The 17,996-nt window shown below is 39.1% G+C and overlaps 1 protein-coding gene across 4 annotated transcripts in view; it reads right to left on the reverse strand.

Moving 5' to 3' along the window:
• LOC127420642 (mediator of RNA polymerase II transcription subunit 30-like) overlaps positions 1-17,996 on the reverse strand; it is a 39,097-nt gene that overhangs the window by 8,236 nt on the left and 12,865 nt on the right. For 2 of the 4 annotated variants that reach the window (XM_051663059.1, XM_051663058.1), the window contains exon 4: positions 15,171-15,278. The exons of 1 other annotated variant lie outside the window; for it this stretch is intronic. In XM_051663059.1, the coding sequence (XP_051519019.1) occupies positions 15,171-15,278 (108 nt within the window). The remainder of the gene's footprint in view (positions 1-15,170; positions 15,279-17,996) is intronic. One more of the 4 variants, XM_051663060.1, reaches the window with a different exon arrangement.

The raw sequence follows: 17,996 nt of genomic DNA on the forward strand, positions 1-17,996 counted from the left end.
AGGACCCCTTTGAAAGAATTGGTATGGACCTTGTCGAGGTCACTAGAGCAGACAGCACACGGACATTGCTTTGTATTGGTTCTGGTGGACTATGCAACGCGATATCCAGAAGCAGTGCCTCTGTGCAACATTTCAGCATGACGTGTTGCGGAGGCACTCTTCAGAATAATCTCCTGAGTGGGAATTCTGAAATAAATCCTCACTGTTCAGGGCACTACGTTTATGTCACATACACTATGCGAACTGTATGAGTTATTTGGTATTAAATTGATTCGGACCAACGTTTACCACCCCCAAGCGGACGGCTTGGTCGAACGATTTAATTAGACCCTAAAGAATATGATTCGTAAGTTTGTGCATGAAGACGCTCGAAATTGGGACAAGTGTCTCGAGCCCCTATTATTTGCAGTAGGAGAGGTCCTACAAGCCTCCACGGGGTTCTCCCCATTCAAATTATTGTATGGGCATCAACCGTGCGGCGTGCTCAGCGTCCTATGAGAAAATTGGGAGGAGGGACCTTCAAACAGCAAAAACGAAATTCAATACGTTCTTGACCTGAGAGCAAAACTTCACACACTGGGGCAATAAACACAGGAGAATTTGCTCCAGGCTCAAGAAGGTCAAACCCAGATTTTATTAGAGTCACGTGATACCATGCGAGGAGCGGACGTGTGAACGGTGAGCTCTGCGCACTTTGCTAGTTTTAATACTATTTGTGTCATAAACTGGTGAGAATCGATACACCCTGTTCCATAACTGTTCTATGAAGACAATATGTCAAAGAATTCAAAATCCTCGGGCTCTGGAGATATTAAAAGACACTTACGTGCTCAAGCTGATTTCCCTCAGCAGCAGGCCGAAAGCCCTGGACTCAATTTGGATGGTGAACTGAAAGAAATCTGGCATGAATTGATGAATGTGTTGCAATGCTGACGAATGTCGTTGCGGACTTGGAAGATCTTGCTGTAATACGTCAATCGATCACTTCCATGGAGATGAAATTCTCTGAGATGGTTACAAGAATGGGGGACGTCGAGAAATGGATCGATTATCTGGAGTCATCAGAGAGGAAATTAGCTGCTAATCCGCTAGTGACCAAGGTGGATCTGGAACGTGTTTAGGAAAAACTGGAGGATTTGGAGAACCTTAATCAATGAAACAACATCCGAACTGTTGGAATTCCTGAGCATGAGGAAGGCCAAGATATGGTAAAATTCCTAGACGGCTCTTCCCGAGTCTGCCTGACATAACAGGCCATAAACTGGACATCGAGCAAGCTCACAGGGTCCCGGCTTGGAGATCCACAGAGGGAGACAGGCCCCGATCAATTCTGGCCAAGTTTCTGAGATCATTCGATAAAGGTCTCATGTTACGCGAGGCGAGGAGTAACGGAAGACTTTCTTGGAAGAACCACAACATTTTCTTGTTCCCAGACTTTGCGAATTCGATGAGAGAAACATGATCGTTTCAGGGAATGCAAGAATCTCTTACATTAACGGAAGGTCGCTTTTGCCGGCCAAACTGAGAACAGATGCTAAGGATGGCCGTAAAACATTCACATCCCCACAGCAAGCATTGTCCTACATACAGCAAAGACAATGGAGTGAGTAAGCCATTTGGTGATTTTCATGTTGCTGCCTTGTGGACCTGACTCAATGAACATTCTCCTGACTGTCCGAGGAAGATGGGCACCTTTTTCATTTCTTTTCGTGCTGGTTCCACCGGAGCGGCTGGAGTTTGTTTTGTGTAGTATAATTTCTTCGGGACAGCTTGTGGATGAATCTGCTCGTTTTGGGTGCTTATGCCTCCCGTGGACTGGATCTGTGATCTTTCAGCATCTGTGCTGAAATTGATTCATTGACAATGAAAATCTAAATGGATCAAATTATTTACGACAAATAATCAATCATCGATTATTTATTAACATCTCTATTCGCTATATTTTTCAGATGATTTAGCCAGCTATATAAAATTATGCAACAGTGTGAATATTGCAATGATTTTAATGCAAAAAAATATATATATATATTTTTGCAATGATTTTAATGCAAAAAAAATATATACATTTATTTTTTTGCCACTGAGTTTCCTAAACACATAGTCATTGGACTACTTTTGTAATCCTTCCCACTTAATAAGACAGAAATCAATAGTTCAGTAGTTTCTCTGACTTAAACATCAGTAACAAAAACCACATTAAAAGTTTGAAACTGTCCATTTCAATTGATAGACTGATCACACTATGAACCTGGCAACAGGAGGTTGAGAGTTCTGCTGCTGAAATCAGTCTGTGCTTACCAAAATTTGAACAACTGGCCAAAGCTGGAAGTGTTGTCGACCAGTTTCCAGGGTGAAACATTCACAAGGTGGTGCCAAAAGCGAGTTGTATTTTTAGTTGTTTATGATGTAAAACTGTCAAACGGAATGCATATTAACTCACATTAACTCATTTAAATAACTCTACCCCCAACCCCAACCCTAAACCTAACGTCAACTGAAAAAATATATATATATATTTTTAAAGCAAACCTCAGAACCTTGCTCACCATTGTTTTCATGAACGTGACCAATTCCTTGTTTCCATGGGGCCAGAATAGTGTTGTCGAAAGTACTGGTACTTTGGTACCAAGTCGGTCCTAAAATAAAAAAGATGTAATGATACCAGTGATTCTACAGTACCGGTAGTACCGAACATCTACTTAATTCGGTACCTGCACACTGTCTTACTGACACACAAATGCTTTCAAATGCTTAATGCTAAATTGAGCGTGTGCTCTGTTACTCCTTTTACACTGAAATCACACACAGTGTGCACAACCAATCAAATTAAAATCGTGATATGTCCTAGTGTGATTATTAAACGCGAAATGCTGCAATCTTAGTCTGTATGAGCTGCATGAGCTTTAAATGAATGTGTGAAGAAGACCGCACATACACTGGAAACGCAACAAACTATGAGAATCATTTGTGTTGTATGAGAGATGACAGAGCAGAGCACTAATCTACTCTGAAGTGTTATTTTTACATAATTTATATAATGAAATCACAGCATTTGCGCTTTAACGATCACACCGATCCATATAGCGAACTGTTATCCAGAGAAGTTAAACTTCTGTCAAAATAAAAGCATGATTCATAATAAAAGCTAAAACCTGAAATTGAAGAAATTGCAACAAATACACTATATTGCCAAAAGTATTCGCTCACCCATCCAAATAATTGAATTCAGGTGTTCCATTCACTTCCATGGCCACAGGTGTATAAAATGAAGCACCTAGGCATGCAGACTGCTTCTACAAACATTTGTGAAAGAATGGGCCGCTCTCAGGAGCTCAGTGAATTCCAGCGTGGTACTGTGATAGGTTGCCACCTGTGCAACAAGTCCAGTCGTGAAATTTCCTCGCTACTAAATATTCCACAGTCAACTGTCAGTGGTATTATAATAAAGTGGAAGCGATTGGGAATGACAGCAACTCAGCCACGAAGTGGTAGGCCACGTAAAATGAAAGAGCGGGGTCAGCGGATGCTGAGGTGCATAGTGCGCAGAGGTCACCAACTTTCTGCAGAGTCAATCGCTACAGACCTCCAAAGTTCATGTGGCCTTCAGATTAGCTCAATAACAGTGCGTAGAGAGCTTCATGGAATGGGTTTCCATGGCCGAGCAGCTGCATCCAAGCCATACATCACCAAGTGCAATGCAAAGCGTCAGATGCAGTGGTGTAAAGCATGCCGCCACTGGACTCTAGAGCAGTGGAGACGCGTTCTCTGGAGTGATGAATCACGCTTCTCCATCTGGCAATCTGATGGACGAGTCTGGGTTTGGCGGTTGCCAGGAGAACGGTACTTGTCTGACTGCATTGTGCCAACTGTGAAGTTTGGTGGAGGGGGTATTATGGTGTGGGGTTGTTTTTCAGGAGCTGGGCTTGGCCCCTTAGTTCCAGTGAAAGGAACTCTGAATGCTTCAGCATACCAAGAGATTTTGGACAATTCCATGCTCCCAACTTTGTGGGAACAGTTTGGGGATGGCCCCTTCCTGTTCCAACATGACTGCGCACCAGTGCACAAAGCAAGGTCCATAAAGACATGGATGAGCGAGTTTGGTGTGGAAGAACTTGACTGGCCTGCACAGAGTCCTGACCTCAACCTGATAGAGCACCTTTGGGATGAATTAGAGCGAAGACTGCGAGCCAGGCCTTCTCGTCCAACATCAGTGTCTGACCTCACAAATGCGCTTCTGGAAGAATGGTCAAAAATTCCCATAAACACACTCCTAAACCTTGTGGAAAGCCTTCCCAGAAGAGTTGAAGCTGTTATAGCTGCAAAGGGTGGGCCGATGTCATATTAAACCCTATGGATTAATAATGGGATGTCACTTAAGTTCATATGCGTCTAAAGGCAGGTGAGCGAATACTTTTGGCAATATAGTGTATATTATAACTGTATAGTAAAATATAATCCTTACTGTAGAAATAATAATGATAATAATAATAATAATAATAATAATAAATAATGATTAATGAATAATGATTGTAATGATAATAAAAATTAAGCAATATATCACAAGCAAGAGTGCTTTTGTACTGAATAAATGTTTGTTAAAAAATGCAATGGTATGTTGATAAGTAATTGTTCTATTTTACTTGTTAAAAGTTTTTACAAGTTTAAGGAAAGTTTTTATTAGACACCATTTTGATAATGAAATTAGATTAAACTTTAAAACATGGAATTCTGGAAAAATGATTAAAAAATTTTTTTAAAAAAGGAAAAAAGGATTTGAGTAAAAAATAAAACTTATAAAAAAGATTTTAGCAGGGCCTGCTTAAAAACAAACAAGTGTTAGAAACAATTGAAGGAAACATGCATATCTTTTAATTTATTATTTACATTGAAATGTAACTTTAAATAGGCTAAAGGAGTATGTTCAATAGCACATTATCATATTAGCACATTTTTTTCTGTGGTTTCGAATTGGTATAAAGAACCGTGAAATTTCACTGGGATCGGTACCGACTACTGAAATTTTGGTACCGTGCCAACACTAGGCCAGAACACGTGTCTCGGAGATTGCTTGCACAATGTGCTAACTGTTTCACCAAAGGGAAAGTTGAATGTGTTTAAATTGATGCAAAAAATGTCAGATTGGGGGTTCAACTTCTATTTCACGGTACACAAACATTCAGAAACATGTTGATTTCCTGAGTGATCATATTGTAATTGATTCAAAACTCTTGATTCAATGAGTTTAGGTAAAATGATTCTAAAGATTCCGATAAAATCACCCTTTTAAGCCATTTCAGAGCGAATACGTAAATATGGAGATGCATATTGTTTATAGGATAATCGTCAACAGGCTGAAAAATATTGAGATTTATTATTAGCTAGATCGACCGGCCCTATTTCCTATAATAATAATAATTACTTACATTTATATAATAGCGCTTTACATAGTATTGGGGGAATCTCCTCAACCACCTACAGTGTAGCATCCAACTGGATGATGCGACAGCAGCCAAAGTGCAGATGAACTACACACCAGCTATTGGTGGTGAGGAGAGTACAGTGTGTCTATAGCATATACTAGTTTTGGCTGATCAAAGTACAAAATGTTAAAGAAACATATTTTGAGTGACAGGTCTCCTAAGCAACCAAATTGGCCCAGTTGCTAGGGAGGGTAGAGTCACATGGGGTAACCTCCTCGTGATCGCTATAATGTGGTTCGTTCTCGGTGGGGTGCATGGTGAGTTGAGCGTGGTTGCCGCTGTGGATGGCATGAAGCCTGCAATGCGCTCAACAAGCCATGTGATAAGATGAGCGGGTTGACAATCTCAGACGCGGAGGCAACTGGGATTCGTCCTCCGCCACCCGGACTGAGGCGAATCACTACGTGACCACGAGGACTTAAAAAAAACTCATTGGGAATTGGGCATTCCAAATTGGGAGAAAAAGGGGAAAAAATCTCCCCCCCCCCCCCCCCCCACGGTAGAATAACTGTGGGATTAAAATTTAAAAATGTCTTTAGAACAAACCTTCGTTATAAAAGCTGTTTGACCTTGTATTCTGTATGGCTAATCCGCCTCTCAACTCATTTCAGCATTTCTGCTTGCACAGATTGAGCAGGAATTACTAGTGTAAGTGTCTGGGAGTGAAGCAAGGGGATTACATTGATTGAAGAGCAGGGAGGAATGTACCACCTCATTCTAATCCAGGTGACGTCACACCATCTCTGATGCAACCATCTCAGAGCTCTGGGATCTGGTTATTTGAAGAGGGACGTTCACACATGATGCATTCTTGCTTTTAAAAACAGCTAAATGCAGAGCAATGGAGTGAAATAGAATACAAGTGTCTTGAAGTGTTTTTAAAAACCTTTTTTCAACTTGACGGCATCTTAACAAACAGCGCTCAATGCACAAGATGCTAAAAAAACAGCGAGATCACAACAACGGTCACAAAAGAGTTGACTGTTATGGATGTAAACGGCACAGGTCTTCTCTCTAAATTGGCACTGACTCTCCCGTATTGACTATCTTGTAAAGCAAATGGTATGGACACTGTGTTCTTTTGGCATTTATGCCACTGCTGAACATCCAAAAACAGAACTAGCTTTATCAGCTGTTTATTTTGATCAAAGCTGAAGCCAGATGGCCCCTCTGTGTGTTACATGAGAGGACTGCTGATGGCAAGAATGCAGTAAATGGTGAGTGACAGAATCTAGAAAAAAAAAACAATAACTGCCCTTCAACAAAATTCCTTTGACATTTTGACATATTTGAGCAGAAAAGCCTTTGCTAGATAGAATACAGAATAGCAACAAAAATAACTAGATGTTAACATTTTCGGAAGTGTTTCATTCGGAAAAAAATGTGAGTGGTACTTGCCAGTGGAAAAGTCGCTGCCACAATACTAGGGTGTTCTGGGTGGTTGCCAGGACATTTCTATGCAATTGCTAAGGTATTCTTAGTGTTCTTTGGGCCATTGCTATGCAGTTACTAGGGTGCTCTGGATAGTTGCTTATTGGCCCAAGTCAAAAGAGCCCATCCTCAAATCTCTATAATATTCTGGCCCCTAGATATGGTTTGCATCCCTTCTTCAATGTAAGTCTATGGTATTTTTCACCCATTGTATCATCCATATCGTATGTTCAATCACTTTTAACATATTTGTTTAAGCAAATTTAAGAGCACACCTCACATCAGCAAACTACATGATTTGAGGATTCGTAATCCTAATATTTAGGATTAGGAGTGTGTTTAAATCCCTTACCTTAAAGGAATATTCTGGGTTCAGTACAATTTAAGCTCAATATAAGTTAAAGCATTTGTGGCATAATACTGATAACCACAAAAATTTATTTAGACTTGTCCCTCCTTTTCTCTAAAAATGGCAAAAATCTGGGTTACACTTACAATGGAAGTGGAAGGGACCAATCTGTAAACATTACACACTTCTTCAAATGTATAGCCACAAGACATAAACATTATGCATGTTAATATGATTTTAGAGAGACAAAGTTGCTTACTAACCTTTTCTAATCTTTTTACCATTTTGTTGCCATGACAATGTCTTAAACCCAAAAAATCCTAAAACGACCATAAAAACGACAATCCATATTTTCAGCTCAAATAATACCCAAGTTTTATCAGAAGAATTAAACTAAGTGCTTTTATAAAATTATAAGCTTCACATTTCTTCCTTTAAACCCTTAAAAAATTGGCCCCATTCACTTCCATTGTAAGTTTCTCACTGTAACCTCAATTTTGGCTTTTTCTTAAGAAAAGGAGGGATATCAAAATAATTTTTTGTGGTAATCAACATTATGCCACAAATGCTGTTGACTGGCCTTAACTTGTATTGAACCCAAAATATTTCTTTAAAGGGGTCATGTCATGAGGAATAAAATTTCCTAAGAGGTCATTTTACTATAAAAACATACTGTAAATTCCAGAACTCCAATGCAAACGCCCCAATCTCTACCTCCGCGACTTCCCTACATCACTTGGGGTACTCATTAATTCAAGATGGCCTCCACAGCAACAAAATCAATGTCTATTTTAAAATCATCGAACCCATGGTCCCACACACTGGTGCTCACTTGGCTCATAAATAGAGACAGAGAGAAGCACAAAAGGCCTATTGTCTGTGGCCTAACTACTCCTGAACACGAAAGGGGACCCATCTGGACTATTCTGGATTACTTTATTTTTGTATACAAACATATACTACACAGATGTCTTTGACTGTTGTCATCTCTCTGGCACGCTTTTAAAAGACGCGGTATCAAGTTTCAACTTTGAAGAGTTTCATCAGCTGCTGTGGCTCCTGTTGTTTTGTTGCTTAAACTGCTCAACAAACTGTTCATTCTCCTATCAGCACTATTTTTAATTGTTGGTGTATGTAAACATGCACCTAGATGGATGTCTTTGACCATTTTGATTTGTTCCCAGCAATGTGCACCTCAGTGCAGGATGATAAACTGGATGTGTGCGTCTTGCGAAGCAATCATAAAACAAAAGAATTGTCACTGAAGGATATGGGGCAGTTAAAAACACTACTGGATCCAATCAAAACCATAAGTAAACAGTTCCATTCATTAATATTTCAAATGTCATGATTGTTTATGATGCTGACACGCTGTCTACACCGGGCGCATCCGTTGACGTGACGCGACACAATGGCTTGAGGTTGTCTACACCAGGCGCATCGACACAACTTTCTGAAACGTTTCTTTGTGTTGTTGGCAGTAGTAGCGCCAGCGCAAAATGGAATGGGACACCTGTTTACTGTTGGAGTGACGCGCTGCAACGGACGCTTCCATGGTAGACAGCATCATTGATTATAGTGTCCGGTGTAGACAAGGTGTGAGTGTTAACAGTTGTGCTTGAGATGAATAGTGTAATATATTCGGATGCAATGTGTTAGATGTACGTTATGTGTAATCTGTGAAATGTTCATTTCTAATGTTTTGGTGCTTGTTTATTCTCTTCCGATTGAGTTTCAAAAATGGCTGAATTTGAGGGACTGTATGCTGTTTGCCAGTCATAACAGAGGAAGTTACATTGAAGTTTAAAGGAGGAGCTGAGGCAAAAATCTAGCTTTTTGAAAAGATGGTCAAAGATGGGGTGGAAAATTATCATATATTACAAAATGATGATTGTTTTGGTAAAAAAAATAAAAAAAACTTTACTAACATTATCAGTGGACCTCAGGGAAGATGATGAAACTATTAAAAAAAGAGCATTTCATGACCCCGTTAAGTATGAGCAATACTAGGCGAAAAAGAGGGTCTGCATGTGAAATGTGCAAGTATTTAAGAGTGTTCCATTGATCACTGCTCTGCTCCCCAGCATTTTTCAATCATTCAACACCAGACTGCTGTCAGCCTGTGGTATTGATTATGCTGTTTATTGTTACTTCATTTACAGTCCTTGTATCAACCAACCATGACCATTCCCTGCCCACTCCATCTGCGACTATAAACACAGTCATATGTACGTAGGCTGTCTACTGAATTAACATAAACTGATCTAGTTGCAAATTATTTGCAAATGATCTCTTTCCTCCCTCAAACATCTCATTATTTTTGTTCCACCAGAGCAATTCATAAACAAGAACCTAGACTCAATTAAACACACAATGTTTATGTTGAAAAGTTCATTAGATCTTCAAAGTGGCGTTTCGAATTCGAGCTAAACAGCATGCCTTGTGCGGCTGGGAGAAGTGGGAGTGAAAGGTTTGATGCAGGAACGAAACAGAGAGCAACTTAAGCCCATCCTGCTGTGATGTGGGCGAGACGCCGCAGGAGGGAGGAGATCTCGACAGATCACAGGTGAAGGACGAAGGTGAGGAATGAGTAACGGGAGGAGAAGGCGAGATGAAGGAAAGATGTTACCCACCTGGGAAATGGTGGAAACAATGGAATGTGTTAGAGAAACCAAGGCATGTCAATGGAAATGCCAGCTGAAGTGCTTTCTTGTTATCACTCTTGTTATTAAGCTGTTAATGAATGAAGACAAAACTAGATGTGAGGCAGAATGTTAGGCACTGACAGCCTCAGTCCAAATTCACTTTCATTGTATGGAAAAATGCTGCTATAAAAAGTAAATGGTGACATTCTGCCTAATATCTCCATTCGTGTTTTATTGAAGTAAGAAAGTCATACAGGTTAGGAACAACATGTGGGTGAGTAAATTATGAACAGGATGCTTGAAAATTTGCGACCCCCTCAACAAAGTCAGCGCCCGTCGAGCATCTTGCTGGTCCTTTCTGCCAAAACATGGGATGATCCGGCTAACACAAGACAGTTGGCAACTCCATATAGTGATCTATATGACCAATACGAGGGCTTTGTGATGTCATCCGAATAAAGAAAGTCATTTCAGAGGCAGAATATTTTAATTTTAATAAAAGCTTACAAAGACACAGTTTTTTTTTTCTTTGCAATAACATGCCCATTTTAATTCAAAATAAGACCATGAATGTTCATTAAGAAAGTAATGACACTACTAAAATAAAAGAAAGTTTTCTTTAGAGAATGGATCTAGTGATTCCCAATCAGACATGTCCCTGAATCCTTTTCAGAGTGAGCTCTTTCATCTCATTTCAGAATGTCAGGGGCTTACTGCATCTGGCTCTAATGAGCGCATCCCAGGCAGTATAAAGGAGAGACGAGCAATAAAAATCTTTCAGGGAGATTGTAGAAGTAATTTCATTTTAAAGCCTAAACTGAGAGAGATGTACTTTTAGCCTCTGCTCTTATGGGAGAAAAGGGAGAACTTTGGGTTTGGCTGAGAAGACAAAAAGGGTTTGTTTTGAAACTTAATCACATTCCCTTACAGACAAAGGAAGCCAAGAAAAGTACATACTGTATCCAAGAAGAATCAGAGTGGTGTCAGTTCCTATTTGAGCACTGATTTATGAAGCATGAATCTTTATATTCTGATAACTAATATTATAATGATCTAAACTCTAAAGAAAACAAGAATGAGAGTATTTGTGATTTCTTAGTATTATAACATGTAGTATTAAACTAGGTTTTTACATTTTCTGAAGAAAATATGAGTGGTGATGATGATGCTAGGGTGTTCTGGGTGGTGGCTAGGGTGTTACTTGGTACTTGCTTACTGGACTAAACCAAAACGGCCCAATGATATTCTATATACTGCATGGCTCAGGTCAAGTCTATATGATCTTTTTAACCCATTTTTTCATCCACCAGGCAAATATCATACATTTGATCACTTCAAAAGTAATAGCACATATCTCCTCAACAAGTCACATGATTTTAGGCATCATTAATGTCTGTAGCACCAAGAGGGGCGAAGTCACTAAATAGCTGCGGCACTTTTGCGCGTGGCATTTCAGCTCAAAAACCTGTATCTTTTTCAATCACCACCTGCAATCTTGTTTAAGCAGGCGCAATTAGCGTCTTGAGTTTTTAAATTAAGCCATAGTAATTTCCATGCCTCCTTTCTCTGCAAATTAGGCTGATTATAGATTGCGCTTCATTCACAATTACATTAGCGGTAAACTGAATTTTATTTAAAAAAGATACTTGTGTACATTTTCTATCGATCATGCCAGTAGAATTTCAGCAAATGATGGAGAAGTGCGTTATAACCTGACAAACAGTATATCTAGATGTGCCACGTAGTAAAGTGCACTTTCATGTTAAACGGATGATTCAGGTGTCTAGATCAGAGTAGTGAAGTAATCAGGTACAGTCATGGCAGAGTGAGCCAGAATGCAGTGGTCTGCTGCATCATCTGCTATTTAGTGCTCTAAACCAGCCCGCAAGACCTGAATAGCGCCATTCATATTGCATTCAGCACAGATTTTGTGGGCGCGTTTGCGCCTTTCCCTGATCTGCATAATTCATTTTGGTGAATCGGTTGCGATACCAGCGCAGACAGTGCATGCAAATAACCAGCGCTTTTACCGGGCACAATTGTTTCTTAATGAATTCCCACCAACATTTTTCAAATCCAGTATGAACAATAGTAATAGTGACGCTTGCCCTAGCAAACATTAAAAAGTCCAAAGTCATGTAGCTGAAGATGTGGTCACTGTGTTCCACTTTCACTGGCTTTCATTTGTTGTTTAAATTTTAACAACTGTCACGAGAGAAAAAAACATCTAATTATTTGTTCACAAGTACAAAGTAATAACAGGCAAAACAACTAGCACTTCCTCAACCTGAAGAGTAATGACCCACCGCGAAACGTTTTCTATTTTCACTGTGTCCCATTTCCATGCCCCAAGCATGCTGGGCCTTCCTCTCTGACCCCGCGTGCACCAATTAAAACGCCTCTGGCCGGAAAACCTGTTCTAATGGATGACATATGAACTGACTAATCATGTGGAGAATTGAGTGCCTCCAGTGAGCAGACCATTTGTGCTAGCGTATGCTTGTGTGTGTTTGGAGAAGTGTGTGTGTGTTTGTCTCCTCTGAACCCGCCTCATGGTTTCACCATGTTTGTTTATCGGAGCAGAGCTCCACCACGGCCCCTCAGTCCCAGCCCTGCACTGGAGATAACGGTGAACGCTCGTACCTCTGCCGATGTTGATTACGCTCACGGTATCTGCCTTCTGAGAGGCCTATTTGAAATTACAAACATTCTTCTCTCACATTTCTCACTTTCTCATTTGAATAAAGAGGACAGACGGGGTAATTAACAGGGTATTAAAAAAAACATTGAAGAGGGGGTGAACAAGGGAAAAAGAAAACGAGAAGAGCTTAGAGGGGGAAAAAGAGGAGAGTGGTGGAGAATAAATGAGAGCAGCCATCTCTCCAAGGCTTTCTTAATGGGCTGTGACAGGAATTTATTAACAGTTAGAGCAGTATTCAATCAAAGGGCCTGCCCGGGCAAGTTGACAGTGCCTCGACTACAGTGGACCTCTGGATGCCCTCACACATCTGTGGGGCCCCGAGGGGCCCCGGGGATTCTAACATACAGTAAGAGCGGATGCTAGGTGGCACTGTAAATTGTTCTCTTGAGTCAGATGATGCATAATTATCTCTTGCATTTGTTTATGACAATGGCCTTTATATGCTTTTCTTTTGCGAGACAATTTGCACTGTTGTTTCCCCTCCAAATTGCATCGAAATTTAGAGGGTTCATTTTTGCGAGACAAAAATACACACTCAATTACACCTCTGAGATTTGGCTTTAGAAAAAAACGAAGGTAACACAAGGCAAAACCCTTCTGTTATGCGGCTAATGAAAGGTACAATAAAACTCTGCAGAACACACAAGACGTGTGAAGATAGAGCAGTGGTGGTAATGAAGGCCAATCTCTTGCGTTGTAAATTGCAGGGCTATTATTCAGCCGGGCCCCTGACAAACAGCAATTACCCTAATCGAAAGATAATGAGAGTGGGGTGATCATTCAAAGACAGGACGTCCTACAAAGCATTACCATACTTACACCATACATTTCTCCAACTCTTCACAAACTTGTGGAGCCGGTAGACCCAGTGATAGAGGATTCACTAAATCAAGCCTGAGCACTATCGGCACTGGAAATGATGGCACTCAATCAACAGAACAATGGCATGACTCTATTAAAATGCGCAACCTAGCTTACAATGGGATGAGTCAGACAGCCTGTCTCCATTTTGTTTCAATAAACTGACCTGAGTGCTAATTTTTAATCATCCATGTCTTCATTACTTTCACCACTCAAACTGATGTCTATATGTCTGTTCACCCATCCATTAGTGATGGGAAGTCTAACTGTGTGAACTGGTTGTTTTGTACAGTTTGTATCAATGAACTAGTTGAAAAAATTCATTCATTGGTCTTACGTTATTACGTTATTATGCATTCTCTGACATCCCTACATGGCATATTACATGCTCTAACATAATCTAATAAAGCCATATGTAGACATGTATTACTATGCATTAAAAATAATTATCAATTTATAATAATTAGTTAATAATTTATAATAGTTTTTTTGCTCCCATACATGTCATACTTTCGAGTCATAATATTTCCATTACATTTGATTTGTTAAAATTTTTGCTGTTTCGCTGTAAAATTAACTCACTTTTCACCCCATCAATCAAATCCTCTGTACACTCCAAAAGCTCTTAATATCAACTCACTCATTGGTTTTGAGCTTATTTAGAGTCTCAGCTAAATGAAACTAAATTACGGAAAAATAAAAGATAAACTAAATAAAAAAAAAACACTGAAAAAAACTAACAGTCGTGGAGTGGAAACTACCAAAAAACAAACAAACAAAAATAAAATATATTTAGCAAAGAATATCATCTAAAAAAATCAAAACTGAAAGGTACACAGTTTAAAAATAAATAAATTAAAACTATAATAACCCTGGACAGGATCAACAGATTCACTGATCCAACTCAAAAGAACGTTTCGTTTACGAATTCATTCATATCTATACCCATCCCTTCCAAAAATGTCCCTCTCCAGATCTCGATCGGACAAATCAATCTGCATCCATCTATCCATCATTCCACCATCCTCCATACCTCATCTCTCTATAAATCCATAACTCTCCAATGCTGTGCACATGCATATAAATAGTCCATCAATCCATCCATTATAGTCCATCAATCTACCACACCCAGGCCCATATTCATTCCTCTTATGTCTTCGAGTACAGCTGGCGGCTGCCACACAGGCAGATGCTGGAGAGCTATAACACATCTGCTCTCCACATACTGATACAACCTTGACCTCCCGAGTTTGACATTCTTTATTCCCCGAACATGCTCTCCTCATCCAGCATGTTATTTGCAGCTGGCAATTTGGCCAGCAAAAAGCTCCATGGCCCTTTTCGTATGAGCATTTCCATGCCGACTGCCTTTCATGGGCATGAGGCAGTTTTAAATATGGCCAGCTCAATGGCAGAGAGGAGAGTACAAAGAACATCGCCCTATTAGGCTATGACCATTTCGCTGCAAGAAAGTCAACATGTCTTTGGTTTGAAAGCCATTAGGTCAATTTTCAAATACCATGGTTTTATTATATGAGTAAATACTGCAGATATTCATCTCATTGTTTACCATTTTAAGGATTATTACTTCTCAACTTGTAGGCGCGACTCAAAAATGGGTTTTGTTCTGATATGGTAGCAGACAGCAGGGATAATATAATGCTTGGATATAATGTTTTTATATTCAGTTTTGCTGTTCTAACCTTATTAATTTCCAGTACTTCTCTCCTCTCTTCGCTTGCTGCACACATTTGATTGGCCACACGGTCATCCAGTTTAGAGCTGTCATCTTCTACATATGGAATAAACTGCTGAAAAAGAAAGACAAATGAAAGCACTCAATGTAAATTTTGATGGTTTTTCCTATCCCAATTCAATATGCAAAGACTACTAGTAAGTCATTCGTTGTTTGATTTCCCTGAGAAGTGTAAACGCTGTCTGACATAGCAACACTGGCTCACCCAATGGTGCAAGTTTGGGGTGGGACAAATTACCAATAGCAAAAGGGGGGAGTGCTCAGGAAATCTGCTTGGAAAACAGTCATTATCTTTGCAATTCTGTTTGATGTCTCTGTTGACGCAGAAAATACACTCTTCAGCTTTAACCTGAAACCCCTCATCTCTCTCTAACTGTATTTCTCTTTTGGAAAACGGAATCTGTATTAGCAAATCATTAAGCAGACACCTTTTTATCCAAAGGGATATAAATCCATTTATTAAAGTGCCAGTCCCCCTGCAACAACCTGGGGTTGTCAGGGCACAATGATGATAGGAGAGCCCAATAATTCTCCAGATCATGAATTACTCCCCTCTGGGGTTTGAACTGGCAACCTTCAGATTACCTTCCCAGATCTTCAATCACTGTTACCACAACCCACAGGTCATTTCAGCAAAGGTTTCAGAAATGATTCTATTTATTTTGATGGAGTTCAGTTGTAGTTGGAAAATACACCTTTCAAACTCCACCAGTATAACACATGCTCCCTACACATGAGATTTTTTTAATTATTTGCTTACTACAAGCAACCTGATGTCTTCCTGCAAAGATGTTTTGGATTACAGATGAATGAAAGGGACAACAGAAATGGAATGCCAATAGTTGGGTTTTCTCTTTAGGCAGCTTAAAAGATGATGACCTTGAACTAGGGTTAAGCTGTGCTATTATCCAAAGTTACATCTGAAAGCCTGTATATAATCACAGAAAGTAATCGAGGATTTGAAAATATTTTTTGTGTAAACATTTGCTGTGGTGATCAGATTGTAAAGTTTTAACATCCTGGCGAAGCCACAGTAATGGAATGTTGCATAATTCAGGAAGCTTTCAATAAACACCAGATCTCAAGTTTAAAGGGATAATTCACCCAAAAATGAAATTTCTGTCATCATTTTCTCACCCTTATGCTCTTTAACCCTTGTGTTGTGTTTGTTCTGTGCTAACACATTTTGTGTTCCCAGGTCAAAATGACTGGTCCACTAAGATTGTTTATAAATCTCTCATATTGCATATATTATCACAAGATATTGCATTAGATCTTTTTATCAACTTCTTTTTTAGTCATTATAACAGGTTTTGTGCTCCTTTTTTATATATGAACTGTTTAGTTCTCATCATTTGTAAATTTGCTATCACAACAATTATATTCAGAGTTGGTAAATCCATAAAAAAGATGAGATAGCCATGTGTTTTATATAAGGTCTAAATTAGTAGAATGCAATGAGCAAATTTGTTTCACTCAGGGGCCAAACTGCAGTGAGTATTAGTGTATAAAATTCCTCCAGACACAAAAATATAATAAACACTTCATGAAACATACATATAACATAGACAATCACATATCACAACTTACAGCAGACTATCTTGATTCAAACGAGCCCAAGCACAATATAATATGATAAGAAGATCTTGTTATATTCCTTAAAGAGTGTGCATGGAAAGACTATGCACAAAAGGGCGCTCAACACACTGTGTGTGTGAGTGTGTGTGCGTGTGTGTGTGTGTGTGTGTATGTGTATGTACGTACGTACGGGTGTGTGTGTACGTACAGGTTTGGGTGGTTTACGAGGAAAAAATTGTAGGTTACAAACTGGTAATTACAAGAGTATTATGCAATAAATTTGGTTTATGAGGACATTTCTAGTGTCCCCATAATTCAAATTGCTTAAAAACATACTAAACAATGTTTTTTTTTTATTTTAAAATGCATAAAGTTTTTTTGTGAGGGTTAGGGGATAGAATCTATAGTTCATACAGTATAAAAATCATTACGTCTACAGAGAGTCAACACCAATGTGTGTGTGTGTGTGTGTGTGTGTGTGTGTGTGTGTGTGTGTGTGTGTGTGTGTACCGTGTGTTGTGTGCACATGCCCGAGGACTTTGTGTGTTCAAAAACACATACTGACATATCCTGAACACTTAATATTTTTGTATTTTGTAGTCTAATCCATTCATTTTTGACAGGAATCACAAGAGTAACAAAGTGAAATAAACAAAAGAAAAATGTAAGCAAATGGTCCAAATTTGTTTTGTGTTTTCAGATACCATATGTGAATAAAGTCAAGGAATTTTATTCAAATTGGATTAAGCAAAAAAAAAAAAAAAAAAAAAAAAAAGTTGTCTGGGTCAAAATAACCAGAACACAACATTAGGGTTAAAAACCTGTATTACTTTCTTTCTTACATGGAACACAAAATGACATGTCAGGCAGAATGACAATCTCAGTCACCATTCACTTTCGTTGTATGGAAAAAAGATGCGATGAAAGTGAATGGTGACTGTGGCTGACATACTGCCTAACATCTTCTTTCATATTCATATGGTTTTGGAACAACATGAGGGTGAGTAAATGAAGACAGAATATGTATTTTTTAGTTAACTATCCCTTTAAAACTCCAGTATAATGATATCTATGCTATTTTGCCTAAATAAATTAGTTACCAAGCACTGCCCTTTTGGCTTAAAAATGAAGTGGTTTGAATCATTCGACCTCACAAATTGAGCCTCTTAACAGCCTTGGACTGGATCACTATAAA

Source organism: Myxocyprinus asiaticus, chromosome 30, assembly GCF_019703515.2.
Source record: "Myxocyprinus asiaticus isolate MX2 ecotype Aquarium Trade chromosome 30, UBuf_Myxa_2, whole genome shotgun sequence".
Taxonomy (NCBI): Eukaryota; Metazoa; Chordata; class Actinopteri; order Cypriniformes; family Catostomidae; genus Myxocyprinus; species Myxocyprinus asiaticus.